General features: G+C 36.0%; 1 protein-coding gene across 2 annotated transcripts in view; it reads right to left on the bottom strand.

The window, feature by feature from the left end:
* The window catches only part of ITFG1 (integrin alpha FG-GAP repeat containing 1), a 358,049-nt gene that overhangs the window by 332,307 nt on the left and 10,659 nt on the right, over positions 1–15,083 (bottom strand). For both annotated transcript variants that reach the window (XM_086689522.1, XM_086689523.1), the window contains one exon: positions 14,079–14,153. In XM_086689522.1, coding sequence (XP_086545648.1) covers positions 14,079–14,153 — 75 coding nt within the window. The remainder of the gene's footprint in view (positions 1–14,078; positions 14,154–15,083) is intronic.

The following is a 15,083-nucleotide window of genomic DNA, read 5'->3' as shown; positions in this document are numbered from 1 at the left end:
AAAACTGAGAGCTTTTTCCCTGAGATCAGGAACACGACAGGGATGCCCACTCTCACCGCTGTTGTTTAACATAGTGCTGGAAGTTCTAGCATCAGCAATCAGACAACAAAAGGAAATCAAAGGCGTCAAAATTGGCAAAGATGAAGTCAAGCTTTCGCTCTTTGCAGATGACATGATATTATACATGGAAAATCCGATAGACTCCACCAAAAGTCTGCTAGAACTGATACATGAATTCAGCAAAGTTGCAGGATACAAAATCAATGTACAGAAATCAGTTGCATTCTTATACACTAACAATGAAGCAACAGAAAGACAAGTAAAGAAACTGATCCCATTCACAATTGCACCAAGAAGCATAAAATACCTAGGAATAAATCTAACCAAAGATGTAAAGGATCTGTATGCTGAAAACTATAGAAAGCTTATGAAGGTAATTGAAGAAGATTTAAAGAAATGGAAAGACATTCCCTGCTCATGGATTGGAAGAATAAATATTATCAAAATGTCAATACTACCCAAAGCTATCTACACATTCAATGCAATCCCAATCAAAATTGCACCAGCATTCTTCTCGAAACTAGAACAAGCAATCCTAAAATTCATATGGAACCACAAAAGGCCCCGAATAGCCAAAGTAATTTTGAAGAAGACCAAAGCAGGAGGCATCACAATCCCAGACTTTAGCCTTTACTACAAAGCTGTCATCATCAAGACAGCATGGTATTGGCACAAAAACAGACACATAGACCAATGGAATAGAATAGAAACCCCAGAACTAGACCCACAAACGTATGGCCAACTCATCTTTGACAAAGCAGGAAAGCACATCCAATGGAAAAAAGACAGTCTCTTTAACAAATGGTGCTGGGAGAACTGGACAGCAACATGCAGAAGGTTGAAACTAGACCACTTTCTCACACCATTCACAAAAATAAACTCAAAATGGATAAAGGACCTGAATGTGAGACAGGAAACCATCAAAACCTTAGAGGAGAAAGCAGGAAAAGACCTCTCTGACCTCAGCCGTAGCAATCTCTTCCTCGACACATCCCCAAAGGCAAGGGAATTAAAAGCAAAAGTGAATTACTGGGACCTTATGAAGATAAAAAGCTTCTGCACAGCAAAGGAAACAACCAACAAAACTAAAAGGCAACCAACGGAATGGGAAAAGATATTTGCCAATGACATATCGGACAAAGGGCTAGTATCCAAAATCTATAAAGAGCTCACCAAACTCCACACCCGAAAAGCAAATAACCCAGTGAAGAAATGGGCAGAAAACATGAATAGACACTTCTCTAAAGAAGACATCCGGATGGCCAACAGGCACATGAAAAGATGTTCAGCGTCGCTCCTTATCAGGGAAACACAAATCAAAACCACACTCAGGTATCACCTCACGCCAGTCAGAGTGGCCAAAATGAACAAATCAGGAGACTATAGATGCTGGAGAGGATGTGGAGAAACGGGAACCCTCTTGCACTGTTGGTGGGAATGCAAATTGGTGCAGCCGCTCTGGAAAGCAGTGTGGAGGTTCCTCAGAAAACTAAAAATAGATCTACCCTATGACCCAGCAATAGCACTGCTAGGAATTTATCCAAGGGACACAGGAGTACTGATGCATAGGGGCACTTGTACCCCAATGTTCATAGCAGCACTCTCAACAATAGCCAAATTATGGAAAGAGCCTAAATGTCCATCAACTGATGAATGGATAAATTGTGGTTTATATACACAATGGAGTACTACGTGGCAATGAGAAAAAATGAAATATGGCCTTTTGTAGCAACGTGGATGGAACTGGAGAGTGTGATGCTAAGTGAAATAAGCCATACAGAGAAAGACAGATACCATATGGTTTCACTCTTATGTGGATCCTGAGAAACTTAAGAGAAACCCATGGGGGAGGGGAACAAAAAAAAAAAAAAAGAGGTTAGAGTGGGAGAGAGCCAAAGCATAAGAGACTGTTGAGAACTGAGAACAAACTAAGGGTTGAAGGGGGGTGGGAGGGAGGAGAGGGTGGGTGATGGGTACTGAGGAGGGCACCTTTTGGGATGAGCACTGGGTGTTGTATGGAAACCAATTTGACAATAAATTTCATATATAAATAAAAAAAAAATAAATAAATGTTTGGTAGAAAAAAAAAAAAAGATGTGGTATATTTATATAATAGAATATTATTCAGCCTTAAAAAAGAATGAAATCTTGCCTACTGCAACAACATGGATGAAACTAGAGTGTAATACTAAACAAAATTAAGTCAGTCAGAGAAAGACAAATACACGATTTCAGTTACATGTGGAATTTAAGAAACAAACCAAAGAAAAAAGGAAAGAATAAATTAAAAAATCCAGAGTCTTAAACATAAAAAATAAACTGATGGTTACCAAAGGGGGATGGAGGATGGGTAAAACAGGTGAAAAGAGATTACATTTTTTTTAAATGTTTATTTTTGAGAGAGAGAGAGAGAGAGAGACAGAGACAGAAACAGAGCCCGAGTGAGGGAGGGGCAGAGAGAGAGAGTAAGACACAGAATCTGAAGCAGGCTCCAGGCTCTGAGCTGTCAGCATAGAGCCCGAAGTGGGGCTCAAACCCATGAACCGCAAGATCATGACTTGAGCCGAAGTCGGATGCTTAACCCACTGAGCCACCTAGGCACCCTGATTACAATTATCTTGATGAGCTCTGAATATAGAATTGTCGAATCATTATATTATATACTTGAAACTAATAAAACACTGTGTGTTAACTATAGTAGACTTAAAAAAAATATATGAGAACGGGGTCTTCTTTAATTACACATCTTTCCCTTTATCCTTGACTTTGTAATTCTATTCCATCTCTTAGAGAACTTTATCATGAACCAAAATGTTTTCATATCTGAAGCAATTTTAGTGGTCACTATATCTATCATACATCTATGAAGAAATGTATGTCTACAAATTGATAAACAAATTAAAATTGGTATTTAAGTTGGTTTTGTTTATATATCCAAGTATTAAAAGAGATCTCTTTGCAGTTGAATTATTTTAACTATTAGTGTACAACTGATGAAAACACCTATTATATAGTTTGATAATTTATTAAACAATATGTAAAATTTTATTAGAAATGCATTTTTTGAAGAGATGACCAGGACTTTAAAATACATTATTCATCCTTATGATAACATGACGTTACTAGAATGAGACAGTAGTCAGTATAAAGTCTATTCCTACTCTTCATCTTTATAGATATAAATGCTAAGAAATCTCGTTCCTAAAGTTTTAAAACATCTCCCTGAAGATGATTCTTATTTAGGTATGGTAAAAATATTGAGACTATATATTTTTAAAATATTAGACATACTTTATAAATAGATATTGAAATATTTATAGATTAAAAATATCTTGGCTGTGGGTTAGAAGAGAGAAATGAGGGGAAGATGTGAAAGAAAAAAGACAGACCAAGTGTTGATAAATAAGTGTAACTGCCTGACAGGTACATTATAAGCAAATTAATTGTCCTGTTCTCTGTACCTTGCATACCTTTAAAATTTTCCATAATAAAAGTAAAAAACAAATTAGAACTGCTGAATTAATTCATTCTATTTATGGAGAATGTCTGCCGTATAATCCAATCAGCAAAGCCAGTTCTCACTGCCAAATGAATGTCATTTTCCATCAGAGTCTGACTTCAGTTTTTCAATTCAAATACATATGGGGCGTCTGAGTGGTTCAGTCACTTAAGCATTTGACTTCGGTTCAGGTCATGACCTCATGGTTTGTGAGTTTGAGCCCGTGTCGGGTGAACTCGAGCCCAAGTTGGGTGAGCACAAGTGCCATGTCAGGTGAGTCCCGCGTCCCTTTCCCTTTCCCTCTCTCTTTCTCTCTCTGACCCTCTTGGATTTCTCCCACTCTCCCTCTTTTTCTCACTGTACCCCCCCCCTTTAAAAAAAAAAATATATATATATATACATATATACACACACACACATATGTGTGTGTGTGTGTTAACACATCTTTCAAGGAATATGATTAAAAAACCCGAGAAAAGTATAAGCAGTCAAGATTAAAATAATATAGTTCTTATAAAACTGACCTATTCTTATAAAATAGGTAATAAAAACAAGGCAGTAAGGCAACACGCTGATTTTCAATTAACACAGCAATGCAATATAGCTAAAATAATTTATAATACAAGAAGCATGGTAAAAGAAGTTAGTTCTTCATTAAATGTGCATGAATATTGACCTATGGTCTGGAATAATTCAATAAAAGTTGAATATAAAAAAATAAAAAAAAATTGAGTATAAAAATGAGAAACAACACTGTTTTTTCTCATTTCTTTCGATAGAAGAAATGTTTCCTATGACTTTAATAAATGAGAAAGGTATATACTGCAAAAAATTACCTGGCTCAGGAGCCAGCATGTAAATTTAATTTTTATTAAGAGAAAGAAAATAATAAACATCCCAAAAAGACATAATGAGATGCTTGACTTTAAATAGAATTTTCTTGATATGATTTGATAAAATAGGTTTCAGCTACATGACAGAAAAATGCATACCAAATATGAAGGAAATTATATAAAAGTTTTATCCATACATTTGGTAGCCCAAGAGAACATTCCAGTCACATATAACATAATCACTGTCATCATCTAAAACTACATTGGGATGAAACTACCTTTCTTCCAGTTAATGTTGTATCCTAGGGACAGAGTACTAAGAAAAGCTGAAAGGTCTGCTTTGTGGAATTCAGTATTTATTATGGATGCTTTTTGCTTTGCTCTCCCAGGGCTCTCTCAACAGTAACAGATTTTTGACAATAGCCATGGAATGGAAGAGGCAAAGTCATTAAAACAAAAACTGTCATTACTCCCACAACCCTATTCTACCACATCTGAATTCAGAATATCTCACTGTCGATCAAAATGTTCCCTTCTGCAGCCAAGCTTCATCTTAAGTGACATAGGTATCATGAAACAGAAATACAGAAAACAGTTTAGTATAGCTGTGTTTGGTGCCCTATGGGTTTTTACTCTCCAGGAAATGCATCAGTAAAATTTAGGAAGGGCAAGGAATATGGCATTCTCATATGAAGGAGGAGAAAGTTATAATGAAAACAGGTACATTCTCAGGCACATCAATTTTGGGTAAGAGTACCTTTGAACCTGAGGATCTAGAAAGTGATTTACTTAAATGATTTGTTTGCATGTTTGTTGGTAGGTCTTCACTTATGGTAAAGTAAATACACACAGACTACTATGTTGTATTTCTAAAGATGATCACATTATTTCAATTCTGCCATGCCCACATATACAGGTAGTCTATAATCCTCCAATCCCCTTGAATCTTAGCTAGTTCCTTGATCTATTTTGACTAATAGAATGCAGCACAAGTGATGCTGTTTAACTTCTAGGACTGGATCTGGAAGAGATCTATAGCTTTTACCTACACCTCTCGGAATGCTCCTTCTTAGAAAACAGACAGTATGCTATGAGGAAGTCCAAGCCAGCCATGTAGGAGCACCACCAAAGGCCCTCTGTGACTACAGCAATGGTAATGGCTGTACAGAAATAAAGGCAAGAGTACAGGCTTTAGAATTTGGAAGACCAAGATTCAAATCCCAGATCTACCACTTATTTTTATATTCTAAGCTTGTAATGGTCACTTCACCTCTGAATTAGCCTCTTTAAGCAGCCTCCCTGAAAGAGCCTCTTTAGCCTCACAAATTATCTGCTGTGAGAAAAAAATATAAGACAAGTGAGGTAAAGTGCCAAGCCCAGAGTTACCAAAAGGCCTGTTTAAGGTTTTCTTTTCTCTCTTCCTTGCTCATCCAACCCCAAGCCCCAAGTCTCAGATAAGCTGTGCAACCCCATGGTATGCCTCTCCTGGAGGGGCACAGTGAGGAACAGAATCTAGGGAAGGTGGATCAAGAAGCATCACTGGAGAACAAAGTTACCCTGGCAACATGTGATGGGCCATTCACACACGCTGGGTCTGTGTTAGAACTCAAAGGTGTGGGATGGACCAGGTAAATCTTAAGGACCTCACAGAAATAACACGTCCATAGGAGAAAATATGGAGATTTTTTTCAGCCATATTCTTATTTTGTCCCAGTATTCCTACCTCCATACAGTATGCATCATAATATTATATCTAGGAGACATGCCAAGTTGTTATAGTTCCTAGGGCAGGGAGATACAACAACAGGATAGGAAGTCTGAAGAGAAGCATAGGCCTGCACAGCTGAACTGACTCAGGACCATTGTGGAACTCAGGAACTACAGCTTAGAGCCTAGGCCTGCATACTGGTAAAAATCATGTATTTGTAGGGCATTTTGAATAGCAAATACATTTTTTAAAAGTGTAATAGAAATCTAATGAAAGAGATTTAGCCTGTATTTTCAGAAATAATAAACTATTTTGACTCATTTTACACTAAATTAGAATAGTATTACTAATCTTACTCAAAGTCTGTGTATCCACAGTTTCTCTATGTTTTTCTTTTTCCAATTTTTTTTACTATGTGAAATGTACATGACATCAAATTTAGCATCTCAATCATTTTTAAGTATACAGTTTAGTGTATTCTTTGCTTGTTTTAAAGTGGACTTTTTTCAATACATATGCAAGAAATAATGAAATATAAAAATAGTTTACCCTCAAAGAAGGAAACAAAACTTTGATGTATACTAATGGAAAGAGGCTGAAGCCAAGACATTTAAAAATATCATCAGTATTCATAATGACTTGTTACTATCAAAATTTGCACAGAAACTATAAAACTATGCTTTCTCAAAAGAAGTTGATTATCTTTCTGAATGATTACTACAAATACATATCTAAAAATTGTAAGATTTAACTGAAAGCAAAGTGAGTAAACCTTAAGAATAATATCTTAAATCACAATCATAAATAGACCCACTGATAATAATAATGTAATAGTAGGGGACTTCAATATCCCACTTACAGCAAAGGATGGATAATCTAAGGAGAAAATCAACAAGGAAACAATGGCTTTCAATGATACACTGGATCAGATGGACTTAACAGGTACATTCAGAACATTTCATCCTAAAGCAACAGAATACACATTCTTCTCGAATGCACATGGAATATTCTCCAGAAGATCACATACTGGGACACAAATCAGCCCTTGACAAGTACAAAAAGATCAAAATCATACCTTGCATATTTTCAGACCACAACACTATGAAACTCAAAATCAACCACAAGAAAAAATTTGGAAAGACCATGAATACTTGGGAGATTAAAGAACATCCTACTAAAGAATGAATGGGTTAACCAAGAAATTAAAGAGGAAATTAAAAAGTACATGGAAGCCAATGAAAATGAAAACAAGCCAGCCCAAAACCTCTGGGATGTAGCAAAGGTAGTCATAAGAGGGAAGTATATAGCAATCCAGGCGTTCTTAAAGAAGGAAGAAAGGTTTCAAATATACAATCTATCACTACACCTTAAAGAGATGGAAAAAAACAGCAAAGAAAGCCCAAAACCAGCAGAAGATGGGAAATAATAAAGATTGGAGCAGAACTCAATGATATCAAAATAAAAATAAATAAATAAATAAATAAACCAGAACAGGAGCCGATTCTTTGAAAAAATTAACAAAATTGATAAACAACTAGCCAGAATGATCAAAAAGAAAAATGAAAGGACCCAAATAAAATCATGAATGAAAGACGAGAGATCACAAACAAACAACACTGCAGAAATACAAACAATAATAAGGGAACATTATGAGCAAATATATGCCAATAAAATGGGCAATATAGAAGAAATAGACAAATTCCTAGAAACATATAAACTCCCAAAACTGTAATAGGAAGAAAGAGAAAAACTGAACAGACCCATTATAACCGGTAAAGAGATTAAATCAGTAATCAAAAATGTCCCAACAAACAACAGCCCAGGGCCGGATGGCTTTCCAGGGGTATTCTACCAAACATTTAAAGAAGAGTTAACACCTATTCTTTTGGAGATGTTCCCAAAAATAGAAATGGAAGAAAAACTTTCAAACTCATTCTACAAGGCTCCCAAAGCAATCTACCCATCCAATGCAATCCCTATCAAAATAACACCAGCATTCTTCACAGAGCTAGAACATACAATCCTAACATTTGTATGGAACTAGAAAAGACCCCAAATAGCCAAAGTAATGTTGAAAAAGAATACCAAAGCTGGAGGCATCACAATCCCAGATTTCAAGATGTATTACAAAGTTGTAATCATCAAGACAGTATGGTACTAGCACAAAAACAGACACACAGACCAATGGAACAGAATAGAGAACCCAGAAATGGACCCACAAACGTATGGACAATTAATTTTTGACAAAGCAGGAAAGAATATCCAATGGAAAAAAGACAGACTCTCCAGCAAATGGTGTGGGGAAAACTGAACAGTGACATGCAGAAGAATGAAACTGGACCACTTTCTTACACCATACATACAAAAAAACTCAAAATGGTTGAAAAGAACTAAATGTGACCCAGGAAGCCATCAAAATCCTAGAGGAAAAACAGGCAACAATGTCTTTGACCTCAGCTGCAGCAACTTCTTACTTGACATGTCTCAGGAGACAAGGGAAACAAAAGAAAAAATGAACTATTGGGACCTAATCAAGATAAAAAGCTTCTGTAGGGCAAAGGAAACAATCAGCAAAACTAAAAGGCCACCGATGGAATGGGAAAAGATATTTACAAATGAAATATTAGATAAAGAGTTACTATCCAAAATCTATGAAGAACTTATCACAATACCTAATAAAAAAATTATCCAGTGAAGAAATGGGCAAAAGACATGAACAAATACTTTTCCAAAGAAGACATCCAGATGACTAACAGACACATGAAAAGATGCTCAACAACAGTCATCATCAGTTAAATACAAATCAAAACCACAATGAGATACCACCTCACACCTGTCAGAACAGCTAAAATTAACAACTTGGGCAACAATAGATTTTGGTGAGGATGAGGAGAAAGGGGAACCCTTTTGCACTGCTGGTGGGAATGCAAAGTGGTGCAGCCACTGTGGAAAACAGTGTGGAGGCTCTTCAAAAAATTGAAAATAGAACTACTCTATGAACCAGCAATTGCATTCCTAGGTATTTATCCAAAGGATACAGGAGTGCTGTTTTGAAGGGGCACATGCACCCCAATATTTACAGCAGCACTATTGACAATAGCCAAAGTATGGAAAGGGCCCAGATGTTCACTGATGAATAAAGAAGAGGTGATATATGTATATACACATATATAGATCACATATACACATAATGCATATACTTTGCATATGAAACGTGACATTATATATATGTGTATATGTATAGTGGAATATTACTTGGTGATCAAAAAGAATGAAATCTTGCCTTTTAAAATAACATAGATGGAACTCGAGTGTATTATGCTAAGTGAAATAAGTCAAAGGCAAATATCTTATGATTTCATTCATATGTGGAATTTAAGATACAGAAGAGATGAACATAAGGGGAGGGAAGCAAAAATAACAAAAACTGGGAGGAAGAAAAACTGTAAGAGACTCTTAAATACAGAGAACAAACTGAGGGTTGCTGAAGGGGTGGTGGGTGGGGGGGATGGGCTAAATGGGCAAGGGGCATTGAGGACACTTGCTGGGTTGGGCACTGGGTGTTACAGGTAAGTGATGTATCACTAAATTCTATTCCTGAAATCACTACACTATATGTTAACTAACTTGGATATAATTCCTGAAATCACTACACTATATGTTAACTAACTTGGATATAAATTAAAAATAATAAAAAAAGAAACAAACCCCAAAACATCTTAAATCATACATTTACAAACAAAAATTCACTTATATACAATACTCAAACAAAGCAGTATCATTAATCACCAGAGAATTGTGGGTCATTTGATCCCTGAAAAGGTCTCTGAAAATAAAGCCCCAATCTTGATTTTGGCTCAGGTCATGATCCCAAGGTCGTGATTTTCAGCCGTATGTTGGGCTCTGCGCTGAACATGGAGCCTGCTTAAGATTCTTTATCTCTCTCCCTCTCCCCTTCTCCCCTGCTTTCTCTCTTTCAAAAAGTTCCTGGTGGGACTCCAGAAAAATAACATTAGGGATCCTTAAGTAACATGCCATTTGAAATAATCACACCATATAAAATTCTGTCATCTCATAAAGCTTTTCACTATTTCTGTGGCTTAATTTTGAAAGGAAAAAGATTTAGATGAGAAACAGTGGGAAAATAAATGAATTTATCTCCAATAAAAAAGCTTCTTTAGGAAAAGAGGAAAGTTAGAAAACTGTTGTACTGATTCTAAGGAAATACCAATATTAAACTAATTTCTCAAGTTCTAATACATTCCATTCAAAAACAATGTTCCAAATATAAACGGTGTATAAGGTGAGAAGGGGTGAAGGCTACTTGGGGAATAAGAGTATTTTCATATCTGAAAATATGAATCATCTCAAGCTACCTTTTATTGTCAAGATTATGAATACTAATGCTAATTACAAAGTTAAAAGCTGCCTTGATGATCATTTGGTTCCTTTTGTGTTATAAATCTTTAACTTTCATATTTTTTCAAAAAATAGATTTGTAACACAATATCATTTCATTTCATTAAAGACAATTATTTGCAATATTTTCCATAATGCATCAGCAAGCCAACAAAAGGAACAGCAGTAAAAATGAAGGGGATTAAAGAAGTCAGTAATTGGTATAAAGTGAGAAAAGATTACATGGAAAAATAGGGATTTATACCTCTTGGATTGAGACCAGCTAACTATATTTAAATAGAAAATATATATATATATTTTTTGGCATTGGAGGAAAATTACTCATCTACATAACAGTTAAAAATGGCTGCTTTCAGTGCCACTAATATTCATTCAAAATTTTTATGCAATCACTTGTGAAGTAAACAGAGTATGGCAAAGTATTTATCACATACCTACATTAATATTCCCAAGTATACAACTTGGGCCTGACCCAGAAATGTGTTTGAACTCAGTACAGGAGTCACAGAATTTGAAAAGACTAATATTACATTTGACTTTGATTAAAATTACAAGTACAAATGTTTTCACTTCAATACTTAATATTCTGAATGTTTTTGCAACATCAGTTTCAAACTCCCTTTTATAGAAAATGCTCATTGATCATAACCTCACATCATTGCAAAAGCCACCATAACACTTAATGGGTAGGTGTTATTTTTAAGTAATATGACACATGACTACGTTATTTCAAGTCATTATAAAGTGGGGTTGAGACACAAACCAAAGCCTCACCTTTGACCATTTAACACAGTTATCTCTGGCACCTCAGTAGATTCAGCATCCTTCCTGTCCCTGTTAGATAGCCCCCACTGTGCCAATGAAAAGGGATTCTTTTGCCTATTACCACTGTCTTCTTAGACTGACCATATGTACTTTTACTCCAGCCAAATCAGTAATGCTAATTTTACTTGTGGGCAATCTCCTATTCTTATTCCTAACTGGACCAGGTTACAAGCTGTGGGCTTTCAGCACAATCCTATGGGAGCATTTACCACTCTATTTAAAGATCATTGCAAATTTCCCACAAAATAAAGGTGTTGGCAAAATTTAATTAAATTTAAGATAATCTTGGGTCTACTGTGCCCATAAAACACAATATTTAAGTTGCAAAAATTAGGTTAGATTTCTTGATAAATAAGATTGGGTTTCCAATCAGAGGTCACATGAAAAGTCCCAAATGTCAATGCTGTGGCTTTTTCAGTTATGTACCTGTACATTTGTCTGTATTTGTAAAAGTGGTATGGCCTAAATATAATTTTCTTATTTTAGTCACACATTAATGCTTGCTCCCAAAGGGACATATTCAGCTTTCTGTTATCTGAATCATGATATTGCCAGGCTATAGTTATCCTAAAATGCTACTGACAGGAATTCTTTTCTGCCAAGTTATATAATTTCATTCTCTAAACTGGAATTAAAATATCTTGGATACAAACTTGTTACTTATAATACAGTTAGCTATTATTGTTTAATCTGTATGAAAGTTTAAATGAGAAATATCATAAAATACCAGGATATTACTATATTACTCCAGTGTACTAAAGTATGTCAGAATATAATGTCTAAAAAATAAAAATGAATAAAAGTGAAAGTGAATTCTCCAGGCAGAATAAGTTTTAAAAGCTATCGTTTTTCAGGAAGCGACAGAGAAAAAATGAATGCAGAATTCGGAACAAGTAAATAAGCTATGACACTATCACATGACACTCTAAATAGTTTTCTTGTGGATTAAGTGGAAAATCCATAAAGACATTATTAGCTTTCCTTTCTGAATTAATAACAACAGCTGTTAAAAATTTTCAATTTCTAAAGATCAAATGACATATTAAAGGTATTCCAAGAATTTCTTTGACTAAAATAGAAATTACCATGAAACAAAGCAGGCCAGAAGTTACCATCATGTTCTCAATCACATGTATGCCTTTATTTACTTGTGTTTTTAAGTTTTTATTTAAGTAATCTCTATACCTATGTGGGGCTCAAACTCACAACACTGGAATTGCACACTCTTCTGACTGAGCTAGCCAGGCGCCCCCCACATGTATGCCTTTAAAGAGAGGAAATGAAAAAGACAACTTCCTGAATAGTCCCAGCCCAAGGCAAATAAGCTCGGCTTGCCATGGTAGGGGTGGACTGTGCCTTCCTCCAACCCCACCCACACACAGTTCCCCTAGACAGGGCCACAACAGAACAAGCAAGATCTCCATCCAATTGGTCTCTAGAGCAGGGCTCTCTTCTAACTTATTCAAAGTTTGGGGGAAAAAACAGGTTTCTCATTCAAGATTCACAGTAAGTCCTTCAAAGGTCATTCTTCCTAGCATCAAAACACCCATATTCTTCATTGAAAACCTTCAGAAAGGGGCGCCTGGGTGGCTCAGTCGGTTAAGCGTCCGACTTTGGCTCAGGTCATGATCTCGCGGTCCATGAGTTCAAGCCCCGTGTTGGGCTCTGTGCTGACCGCTCAGAGCCTGGAGCCTGTTTCAGATTCTGTCGCCCCCTCTCTCTCTGACCCTCCCCCGTTCATGCTCTGTCTCTCTCTGTCTCAAAAATAAATAAACGTTAAAAAAAAATTTAAAAAGAAAGCCTTCAGAAAAAGTGATAGGAAATGTAACATTTTCTTCTCATAATACCTTAAATTTTGACAGTTTACTCATCTATGGGCTTATCAACCACAATTCAAAAGGTACATATAAAAATATACAACTTTTCCAAAACACAGAAAGGAAATTTGTTAGATTTCCAAACACTTGGGAAAGACAGAATGATAAAGGTAGTTCTCCACATTCACTGGAAAGTTAAAAAAGTAAATGTGTTCTGTATTCTTAAACTAAATTTTTGGCTTACCAGATACAGAAAAAATTAACCAAGCTGAAGGTAGCTCATGAAAAGTATCTTGCTATAAATGTTAAGAGGCCACTTCTATTTAAGTCTAGAGGAATTATATCTTTGAATTGCAAAATTCCAAACAGATTTTCCAAAGAATGGCACACAAGGATAGTGAGAGAATCCCAGCATACATGTCAGTCAAGGATAAAGTATACTTGGAAAAATTTCCAGAGCTCAGAGGAGTGTTTACATTCTTAGGCAATTATTGATTGCTCAGTGAACAAATAAAAGGAAGAAGGAACAGGCTTATCAGTAAAAGGCTCAGAGATAAAATGACTAATGTGGAGAATCCAATCAAGACGGCAGGTATCCATTCTGTTCAAATTAAATCTTTCCTAAAAAACAACGAATGAACATTCAAATTGGGACCTGTAAAGTTTGTATCTCTAATTTCCAGAAGGATAAATGGATTAAGCTGGCTCTACAAAGAGAGCAGTTGCAGATCAAATCCAAAACTGTGTGAGAAAGCTTGTATGTCGACCAAATGCCCTTTTAAAAATCTCTAAGAGCATGGATTTCCAATGAGCTACGTTTTTCCCTAATGGTTAAAGCAATCAGTTTACACAGACACATAGTTCCTGTAGCAGCAATAAGTACAATTAATTACATGGTTATAATCATGTTTACTCACCCTCCCAATAATATCTGTGGCTGGCTGGATTCATTTGTAACACCAAATACATCAGGAATTAAATCACCATTGAAGCTGAAAAGAAAACATTAAAAACATTAAGCAGCTATTTCATAAAATTCTCATGTTCCAGCTTTAAAAGGAAAATAACCTTTGGGAGGTGTGGTAGAAATCATAATGCTCACCAGTTTCTGCTATAGTCAATAAAATGTCAGCAAAAGTGTCAGACATGTGTTATTTCTAGGCCAAAGTGTTTGTTATTTATTACTGGACCTCCAGCCCTCTTTAAGCTGGTAGTAGCAATGAGACCTCTGATATACCCTGAGTGATGGCACAGAGCAGAACCTACCACTGACCCACAGTGGACAGACACAAGATGTAAGAAATAAACTTTTGTTGTGGAATCTTAGGGTTGTCTGTAGTTTCTGCATAACCTACCCTATTCTTGAGTGGTAAGAAAACAGTACGTGTTTCAGAATCATGACCCAAACTGTTCAGTTTAGATGGGCTGAGGAGAAATAACCCACAAAAGTAATTCCCACCTGGTATAAAAATTCATACTGGCCATTGATTATTTCAACAACAATGAAAATATACACAACTATAAATGAAATCAAGCTGAGGGTCTTTATGGATTTATAGTTCAGACTTCTGATTGCCACTGACCTATTGGTATATGATTATTATTTTAATAACTGTATGAAAGGCAACAATGAAAACAAGAATGTGGCTGTACATTACTTTAGCTCTCGAAGTGATCTCTGTGTCATTACCAAAAATTCTGACAGGAATTCGGATTACATTTATCCTGGTACATGAGTGTACTTTGAGGAATAATAACACTAAGGAAGAGCTTTATAAAAAGGATAAGCTGGGGCGCCTGGGTGGCTCAGTTGGTTGAGCGTCAGACTTTGGCTCAGGTCATGGTCTTGCGGTCCCTGAATTTGAGCCTTGTGTCAGGCTATGTGCTGACAGCTCAGAGCCTGGAGCCTGCTTTGGATTCTG

Source organism: Puma concolor, chromosome E2 (genome assembly GCF_028749965.1).
Source record: "Puma concolor isolate L17-30 chromosome E2, mPumCon1.1.hap2, whole genome shotgun sequence".
In the NCBI taxonomy this organism is placed as follows: Eukaryota; Metazoa; Chordata; class Mammalia; order Carnivora; family Felidae; genus Puma; species Puma concolor.
The sequence above is the reverse complement of the archived record's forward strand: the minus strand, read 5'-3'. Positions and strand labels throughout refer to the sequence as shown.